This window comes from Podarcis filfolensis (genome assembly GCF_964270895.1).
Source record: "Podarcis filfolensis genome assembly, chromosome: 5".
Taxonomy (NCBI): Eukaryota; Metazoa; Chordata; class Lepidosauria; order Squamata; family Lacertidae; genus Podarcis; species Podarcis filfolensis.
The window spans coordinates 32,144,332-32,154,216 of NC_139608.1; the positions used below are offsets into that span (position 1 = coordinate 32,144,332).

The 9,885-nt window shown below is 39.8% G+C and overlaps 1 protein-coding gene across 4 annotated transcripts in view; it reads left to right on the forward strand.

Moving 5' to 3' along the window:
- SPSB4 (splA/ryanodine receptor domain and SOCS box containing 4) overlaps positions 1–7,703 on the forward strand; it is a 270,303-nt gene extending 262,600 nt beyond the window's left edge. For all 4 annotated transcript variants that reach the window (XM_083613954.1, XM_083613955.1, XM_083613953.1 and 1 more), the window contains one exon: positions 6,214–7,703. In XM_083613954.1, coding sequence (XP_083470080.1) covers positions 6,214–6,341 — 128 coding nt within the window. In that variant the 3' untranslated portion in view covers positions 6,342–7,703. The remainder of the gene's footprint in view (positions 1–6,213) is intronic.
- Positions 7,704–9,885: the final 2,182 nt, after the last annotated feature.

Here is a 9,885-nt window from a genome sequence, read left to right on the forward strand (position 1 = left end):
CTGTCTTTTTGTCACCGCTCACAAATACTATAATTCAGTGAGACGGAAAATACCTGCCTGGTGCTACAGTTGATTGTCCTTTAACACAGTTTGGAGGGTTTCTTTGGGAGCACTTCATAAAGTCCATTTTGTTTGGGGTGTCACCCACAGACTTGACCACCTTATTGCTCAGCCTTTGTTGTCCAATGGTCTGTTCATCTCCCTAGCTGGTTTTCTGCTTCTGGTTTATAATTTTATTGCTGTTGTGTCTGTTTCTAATGATGTTTGCCATACTCTACTCAGTGTGTGTGTGTGTGTGTGCGCGCGCGCGCGTGCATGTAGAGAGAGGGAGGGAGGGTTTACATTTGAGCAAAACTTCATTCTGCTGAACGATGCTTTCTTGCCTCCAATAGCTTCTTTGTGCTTTATAAGCACACTGGCATTGGCTTTGGCTAGGTGCTACCCTTTCTGATCTGTGGTATATATTTTAGCTGAGTTTCTGTTGTGGTTTTAAATAACCCTCAGTTTTTCCATAGATATTTGCCTCTCCTGACTTTCCCTTTAAACTTGTTTTTTTGTACTATTCCCATCCATCTTTTTTAGAAACTCTGTTTGGAAATCAAAAGTGCTACTTTGGGCTACTTTCAGCATTGCACTGAAGAATAAATAGAACAATTAATTTTGCTTCTCTGGCTGGACTCATTATCTGTAAGCCTCCTTCAAGTGGACTCTGCTCTGCTCAGATACCAGAAAGGAGCAACACTCTTCTGTGAAATGGAGAATCAATCTGACACTGCAGGAAGAACTTGCTCTGCTCTGTAACACACTTAGCATAATTGTTATTCCAGTGCTGCTTTTTATCATTGTACTTCTGAAAAAAAGAAAATCTCCAGAAATGCATGCATCTGTTCTGTGCGTAGAATTTGATTTGACTGGAAGGCTAATCAATAAAGTTCTATAATTCATTCTTTGTTCCATGCATTCAAAGTTACACTTACACAGACTTCCAAAGCTATGGATAGAGATGGGGAGATGGCAGAGAAAAAAGCCACTTCTAGACTGCCCATATCTTGGAAGTGGGATTCAGTCACATACAGTAGTACCTTGGTTTAAGAACAATCCTGTTTATGAATAATTTGGTTTACGAACTCCATAAAACCGGAAGTAGTGTTCCAGTTTGTGAACTTCACCTCAGTCTACAAACGGAAACCGAACAGTGGAAGGGCACCAGTGGCAGGAGGCCTCATTAGGGAACGCGCGCCTCGGTTTAAGAACGAATTTGGTTTAAGAACAGACTTGAACGGATTAAGTTCGTAAACCGAGTTACCACTGTATTGGCAATTCAGGCTGCACACTTAAAGCTGATTTGGAGATCTCGCACAAACTCACTTCACCAAATGACCGGACTTCATGCGATAAGGAAATGGACAGGAAAATGCAATGGGAAGTGTGATATAACACTTGCTTTGGTGCAAATTCATCTATCCCTGCTGCCTGCTCACCCCAAATCAGCATGAATGCTCAGTACGCAAGTTGTCTGGAAGCTCCCCATAAGGAAAACTTGTAATTTAACTGGGAGGGGAAAATGTGAAACCAGCTTGAAAACAGTTCTGTCGCTGATTCCCGTTACGTTACTGGATGGTTCCAAACCCTTCTTGAGTTCCATCCTTTACTGTATGCCTGTTGTAAATCTCCTGTTGACATGTGCCCATACTGTACAATATCAGTCTCACTTCATCCAAGTATTAATCTCCTGGACTGATCTCTTGAATTAATTCTCACATTGATGTATCATCTTTCTTTACAGTTGGGTAAAGACCATATTATACAGAATTAAGATGGTATTTTTGGCAGGAACGTTAATGAAACTAATTAGATGGGCCGTGGGCCAATTCTGCTTCTAAAATAAATGAGGTATTCTAATGCACTGGACTTGTAGAATCTATATCATCTTTTCTTTTCTAGCCACTCATATGCATTGTACATGAAAGTAAATGAACCCTTTCCTGTGGTGGCAAGAAATTTCTGACTGACTATACTATTATCAGAGTTTAGGGTAAATTCCAACAAGTTAGAGTGCAAAGCAGAGTCAGTGAGGGGTGTGATTTGGTCATGATATTGACTGCAAGAAAAGTCCCAAGGACAACATGTCAAGCAAAAATCTTAAAGGAAGATCTCCATGCAATGGTTCTTGTACTTATTTCCATGACAATTTATGGCAAAATGTGCAGTAAATGTTAAACTGAAATAAATCATCATGTGGCTTTGGGGCCCCCAAATCTGCCTAGCCTCCTTGACCCAGGGGCTCCTTCATGAGCTTGTGTAGGAGTTCTCTGATGAATGCAATCATGAGACAGCTTCTTGGTCAAAGTATGTCACTTGGACACTCTCTTTTGTGCTATTTGAGAGCACAGGGTGTGTATCAGGGGTGAATCTGGATGTCAAGATTTGGCTGAAGGAATACCATGATACCTTCCTATACTTTCTGGCTTTCTTGAAACATGAAGTTCCACAGGCAGAATCCTATTTCTTCAGATGCATTGTTGGAATGCCAGCCATTTTTCTTTAATTAAATTGGAAGGTGAGAAAAAGTAAAAATTCATATCTCCTAAAAAATAACTTCTGAAGTCACTGAAATGTTTTTTTTTTCTCGTTCTTAGCTGATAACAGATAATTGTGCCATCTGTTGCCCATAGGTTTGGGGATTTTGTTAGTTTTTTAAAGAAGACGACGACATAATGGCTTCCAGCTGCTCATATGTGGATAAATTGGAGGGGAAAGTATGTACCTGGTGAAGACAGGTGTGTGTGTGTGTGTGTGAGAGAGAGAGAGAGAGAGAGAGAGAGAGAGAGAAACAGCAGAAGCTCATGTTTCACTGTTTGATGGGTTACATCTAGGCTCTTGTTATTCAAAAAGCAGAATGCAAGGACTCATGATTCTGTATGAAAACACTCAACTTTATTTAAAAGAACTTAAAATATTTTCAATCCTTCATTTTCCCTTTTTTAATTGTGCAATGTGTGTAATTAGTACAATTGCACAAATTACGTTTTCAGTCTTCTTTAAAAAACAAGAACACAACAACACATACTTTGAAACCAAGAATGGCATGAGTTTACATTTATATTGTGTATATTCTTTATTTTTCACCACACACAAAATCTGCCCCATCATTTTGGGTATTATCTGGTTGTGTTTTCCTAACAGTAAGCAGAGAGTATCTTTGGAGTATCCTTACCTTATTAAATGGCAAACACGCTGACAATGCTTTTTATCATTTCCATAAGACCAATTGGTACAGAATTTATGTTAGAATTTTTGGTACACCAGAGACTTGGATCAAGTCATGAGTCTCCTCCTCTAGTTTTTTTGGGTTGTAATAACAGCCTTGACCAACTTGGTACCCTCCAGATGTTTTGAACTAAAACGGGTGTATGAGAGATGGGAGTTGTAGTCTAAAACACCTGGAAGGCACCAGCTGCTGTTGAAATAACAGTGGTATGCAATTGTACAGCAAGCATTTTCTGAAGACTCCTGTTTGACTCATGCTAAGACAAGTGATAGAAATGGGAGACCAACTTTGAGCTTTGAGATTACCAGATATTCAGCTCTTTTAGTAACTAAAGTCTAACTAAGGAAGAGACCAGTGCCGGGTGGTGGTGGTGGTTAAAAAAAGGGGGGATTAAAATGGGAGAGCAATCTAGATGGAGGATGATCATTCATGAGTTCAGGTCATGACCAGGAATTAATTTGATATGGCTGAAAACTGAAAGCTGATGGAGGGATTACAAAGGAATGTGGCTAGCGAGCTAGTAGCATTTCAGGTTGATTCAGAAGGGGGGTGGATAGGGAAAGTAAACATAGCAAATGCATGAACAAAAGGTCTTTCCCTTTTTTTAAACGGAGAAACAGCTAGTGTAGATTTACCTGTACTTAAAGAATAGAAAAAGTTCAGAATTTTAAAAAAGTTTTATTTCCTGTTTAGGGGGTTAGTATTGACAGGTAGTCTTAAAAGACATAACTCTGCCACAGGTTTTAGTGAAATATTTGAAAATCCTGTGCCCTAGCTGAGCTGTCCCATCCCGGATGCACAGGTTGCATTCAGTGGAGTTTAGGCTGTTTTCTTTACAGTTTTATTATTAGCTTTTACCTTTATTTATTGCTTCTCACAGCCAAAAGGAGGCCCAAAGCGATTTGCAAGTAAAGTAAAATTCAGAATTACGGAATAAAATATTCATGAAACAATATGTTGAAAAGCAGCTATCCACTATATTCAGTCGTCCCCCCCTACGGTAAAAAACAACAACATGAAAGAGGGTATCTCTGTGAGAAATGTACAATTCTGTGTACATCTGCTCAAAACAATTAAATAACTCACAGCCATTACATGGCTATAGAAGTGCTTTCATCTTGTCCATTCCCCCAACCCCCCAGCCCTCCCCATGTGTTTAACTGCCAACAATATCAATCATCTCATTAAGGCTGTGAACCTAATTATTGCCAATATGGTAATTTGTGTGTGTGTGTGTGTGTGTGTGTGTGTGTGTGTTTCTCTTAAGAATGAAGTGGGGGTGGGGTGAAGAAGAAAACATTTTAAAATATCTACTTAGAAAACAGTGTTTGAAGGTTGAAAGCTAGCAGCTGCTGCAATAATTCTCTGATTCCCTCACCCTCCCATTTTTAGCATTTGCTTATATTTTTTGTTTCTGGAAGGCCTTCGTTGAACATCAAATTGCTTTTGCTTACATGCGTTTGCTAGTCTTTGAGAAATGGTGGTTTCCTAGCATTCTGAGACCACCAGGAATTTTGACCACTCTGCGTCTTTAATCATGGTTTGAGCATTGCCATTGAGTCCAAGATTTCTGGGGCAGCAATCAGCAAAGGGTTGTTACAGATGTAAGTTCTGATTTAGTAGCTCCAGTGAAAGGGAAAGACCATTGTGTGGACATTTTAAGTGTACAGTTGTCCCAGTGTGCTTGGACTTGTACAGTGTCTGACAGAGCTATGGTCATAGTTCCTCCCTGTCGCCCAAGATAGTGAAATTATACTAAATCTTTCCTACATGTTATCTCCCCTTTTAAGTGTAGTTGAATCTGTTTTCTTTAATGTCCCATTACATGCCAATTAAATTACCACAGGTGGGTGTAAATATTGTATGTATTTGTATAAAGCTGTTTATTGCAAACTGGCTTTCTAGTGAAATTAACAAAGTTTGTTTATTACCATGGAAGAAGAAAGGGAATCCCCTAGTTCTGTTTACTCCCAACTCCTGGAAAGATAATACATGTTCTCAAAGGTTTCCTTTTGAATAGTGTTTCTCTAGCTTGGGTCTCCAGCAGTTGTTGGACTACAACTCCCATCATCCCTAGCAAGCAGAACAAGTGGTTAGGGCTGATGGGAGTTGTAGTCCAACAATAGTTGGAGACCCAAGTTTTGGAGCACTGCCTTAGAACAAGGATAGTCAACATTCTTTTCTCTTCCTTAACAATTAAATGAAATAATGGTGTGCCATTAACCCAGCTGTAAAGAGTATTGTGTTCTAAATCTAATTAAAGGATCTTGAGTTTCTATGAAAACCCTTCTGAAAGTGGACCTGTTGAGTCATTATTTTAGAATCTGAACTTCCAAATATGTGCAGTTATATGTACAGTGAAACAAATAGCAAATGTACCACCAGTGCTGCTTTGTATCATGTTGACTGAGGTATATATTGCTGTTCTACTGCTAAGGCAGCTTTTACTGTGCTGGCTAAGACTGATGGGAGTTGTAGACCCCAACAAATGAAGGAAGAAGAAGAGTTTGGATTTGATATCCCGCTTTATCACTACCCGAAGGAGTCTCAAAGCGGCTAACATTCTCCTTTCCCTTCCTCCCCCATAACAAGCACTCTGTGAGGTGAGTGGGGCTGAGAGACTTCAGAGAAGTGTGACTAGGCCAAGGTCACCCAGCAGCTGAATGTGGAGGAGCGGGGACGCGAACCCAGTTCACCAGATTACGAGACTACCGCCCTTAACCACTACACACATGAAGGCTGTGCTAAAGTATAGCTTTGTGTTAAATTCAAGTGTTCCATGCATGTTTTGAAGGTCTGCACTGAATATTCTACTGAAATGTTAGTTGATTAACTTCTTCATTTTGAGTCGGGAAAGCTATTATAAAAAGATGAGTGCAATTAATGACGAAAGGAGAAGGGGGAAAATACATTGATACTGTATCTTCTGTTTCATTTTTCAGCGGAACCCCTGCCTCTCATGGACCTGTGCCGAAGATCAATCCGCTTTGCTCTGGGCAGAGAACGCCTGCATGATATAGAAACTCTACCTTTGCCTCAGTCTTTGAAAAATTATTTACAATATCAGTAATACGAATTCTAGACCTCTAAATGGTAGAAATTGTTTACATCAGAATATAAATCTTCGTGGTGGATATTTTGAGTGTTATTTAATTATTATTTTTAAACGTTTCTTTTTTTTTTTAATCAACCGTGGCAGAACATTTTGGAGACTACTAAGGAATGTGAAAACTCTTTGAGTTGGTTTAGATCTTTCAGTGAAATTATTGTTGCCTACACTGTTAGCAGCCTTGTTACGCAGAATCCAAAGCTTGCTTGTCTTCACAGGTCACATCCAAAGAGATGCTCTGTATGTTGACTTAGGTCTGGCGCTGGCTATGCAGCAGATGAAGATCTAATCCCCAAAAGCAGCCCTAGAGCAAAGGGGGCTAGAAACTCCCTTTGTACAGATTAAACGTGTGCTACCAAAAAAACAATAACCTGTTTGGAGGTTTTTGAAAACCAGAATAACAACGTCACAGAGATTTAACTCGTAAGATATGCCAAGGAATCACATTTTCTGTAGACATCTGTTTTGATCCAAAGTAAGTTCCTTACACATAGAGGTTGCCTCTTCTCATTTGTGAAGGAAAGTGCTCTGGACTGCACACTAGATTCCCACAAACTCTGTAGAGGGGAATTAGGAATCTTTGTGCACACGGAGCATATGAGCTGCATTGGAACTGCTAGATTGTGGCCTTTACTTTTAGGTGCTCTGCCTTTTCAGAAAAACATGCTCTTGGTACCCAACCCACCATATTTTAAATTATGTCATAAAACAGCTGTGTCTTGGTTTTAAAGGGAGTTGATCGGCTCAATCTGAAAATCAGTTAAGCTAGCACATTTCAGCTGATTTTCGTTCTGTTGCTTCAGCAGGGTGGAATTTCCTCAAATCGGTGTTTTCTAGCTTAACTTGGTTGCCAATTGGGCTGACAATTCAGTGTTTTCAACAGCAACCCCCTCCCTCCACTTTCAAAATATGTCACTTTTTAAGTTGGATTTTTAAAAATCATTTGTACTTCATGAATTCCAAATACTGGGTTTTCTTTTAATATGTATTTGACACAATATTTTGCATATCTGTTCAAAGCTCTGTACAGAGTATCCAATTTTAAGTTGTCTCCCCAGGGGATGGCTTTTTTGTCATCTTCTCCACTGCTTGCAATATGTATTCATTTGTCGGGATCAACTTATTTTTTTAAAGACACTGCTTTCTTTTTTGCATTTCCTACTTTGTTCAAAGTTCTCTGCCTGATCAGTTATCTAGTTTATAACTGGAAGTTGTTGTAAAGGCAGGTTGGCGAATGTTCAGACTGAGCTGCCTTCAGCATATTTTAATGTGAATTTACCGAAGAATGAAGAAAAAAGTTTCTAATAAAGTCTACTGTCCAAATTGCTGCTAGTGCGTGTCTCTTTTCCTTCCTCACTCTCAAGTAACTTGTACAGAGTAGAAGCAATACAACTGAGTTGTACTCACAAACCACCAAGCCAGTATTTTACCTTCCCTACGGTTTGTTATTTCTGCAACAATATTTTTCAAACCAATGGAAAAGTCAGAAACAGAATGGTCTGTATTATGGAGTACCTTGTTTTATAGAAACTGAACCACATCAAATTTGTCCTAGTATGCTGGGGCTGTACTGTTTCTACCATACCTACAGTCATGCCTCTCATCACTTCTGTCCCTCTCAGTTCAATACCTTAGCATTTTATTTCACCCTTTAGCCTGTTTCTCCATGTCAGCCGTTCACATCCAGGACACTCTTCACAGTGCAGCTCCCACTCCATAGGGTAGGATGGCAGGTGACATTCAACAAAGGATGCTGGTTGTTTCCCAGATGTCCAGATAGCATTGTTTCCAATTCATATAGCACCGCCATCAGGCCAGGAGACAGGATCAGTCTCCTCATCATGCCAAACTGGTCTTGTCACTGAGACAGGAACCACCTTTTCTGTAGCATTTCCTCGGAACGCTGTATTAAGCTAATCACTTTCCCCATAGTGAGACCTTCTGCCAGGCTTTTCCCACAGGAAGGCCTTCCTTTGATTCCAGTTCCAGTTTGAAGACCTCATCTTGGTAAGTTCAGAAACGTTATCTGCTCTTCAGATTGCTCTTTGGGCAATTTGCTTGCTGAACTTCACACATAATTATACCAGTAGACAGTGCAGTAATATTTACTTCATGAGAGTATGTCATTAGATGCTCACAACATTTCTGAGTAGGTTTTTTAATTTTATTTAAGAATGCTCCTGTTTTCATATGTTACAATGTTTAATTATGGTTGGCTGTTATGTGGTTTTTCCCCAAGTTGATTGTAAGACGCCTAGACACTGCCCTGCATAAGGTAATTAGCAAACTGAATATATAATGAATCATCAAACACTTACCTGTGTATGTTAGCCACCTACGAGTATCAAAGGTACTGTATAGTCATTGCTTTAACTTGTGTTAGTATTTACATGCCCTGAATGATTTGGAGAGCATAAAAATGAAGACGCCAGTCAACTTCTTTTAAAAAAGAAGGTAAGTGGTTTGTTTGTGGGGCAAGCAGCGATAAAATGTTCTTTCCTGCTTTGAAGGAAAACTACCTAATACTATTTTGGACTTAAGATTTATGCTTTGTCATTATTTTCTTTTGTTTACTGTGTTTCCTATCTATCCATTTTTGTTTAGGTATTCTCTTTTGTACTTTTTCCTCCACAGATGTACTGCTTTATGCTTAATGGGCAAGTTAATGGCATTTTTGTGGTATAAATTAATGTACATTATCATTGGCAGAAACAAGCCAAATCAATAGCAAGCTCTCCTTAAATACTGTCCATTAATTTAATAAGTGCACTGCTGAGATTTGACATTTCCATGGGGTTCGGCTGCCATCTTGCCATTTGCAAGGAAAGGCAGAGCCAAATAAGAAGTATGAGCAAACGCAGCCAAGATTTGTTTCAGTTTGAGATGAAGTTGAAGAAGTGAAGCCAGTAGTGAAGAACCTGAGGGCCACTCAATCTTTCAGGGGCCAAATGCCAGTAGTGAAGAAGGTACAGAGCAGAGCTGGTGAGGGGTGTGGCTCAGAAGGATGTGTGGCCTTATGGGAGCCCCAAGAGCATAGAGAGGCCTGGAGGACCACATTTGGCCCAAGATTCCCCATCTCTGGGTCAAGCTACATCATTACAACAAAAAAGGTAGGTTTGATGGAGGGATTTGATGAAAGAGAGAAGTAGTGCCATGTGTATATTCTGGAAGGCAGTTTCCAAAGACACCAGATAGCTAAGGGTAGAGCTGGAGAAACAAGAGATTGTGGCAAAGCCCAGAACAGCTTTGCACATTTGTTCTGAGTATGGAAAGGGAGAAGAAGTCCATGCAAGATCTTATCTTAGAATTGTATAGTTAGAAAGGACCTTGAGAGTCATTTAGTCCAGTCCCTGCAATGCAGGAATCTCAAATAAAGCATCCATGACAGATAGCCACCCAACCTTTGCCTAAAAACCTCCAAGGAAGGAGAGTCCCCCACCTTCCAAGAGAGTCTGCTCAGTGTAGTTAGTTCAGCTAATTCATATAATCCAAGCAGCGGATTTTA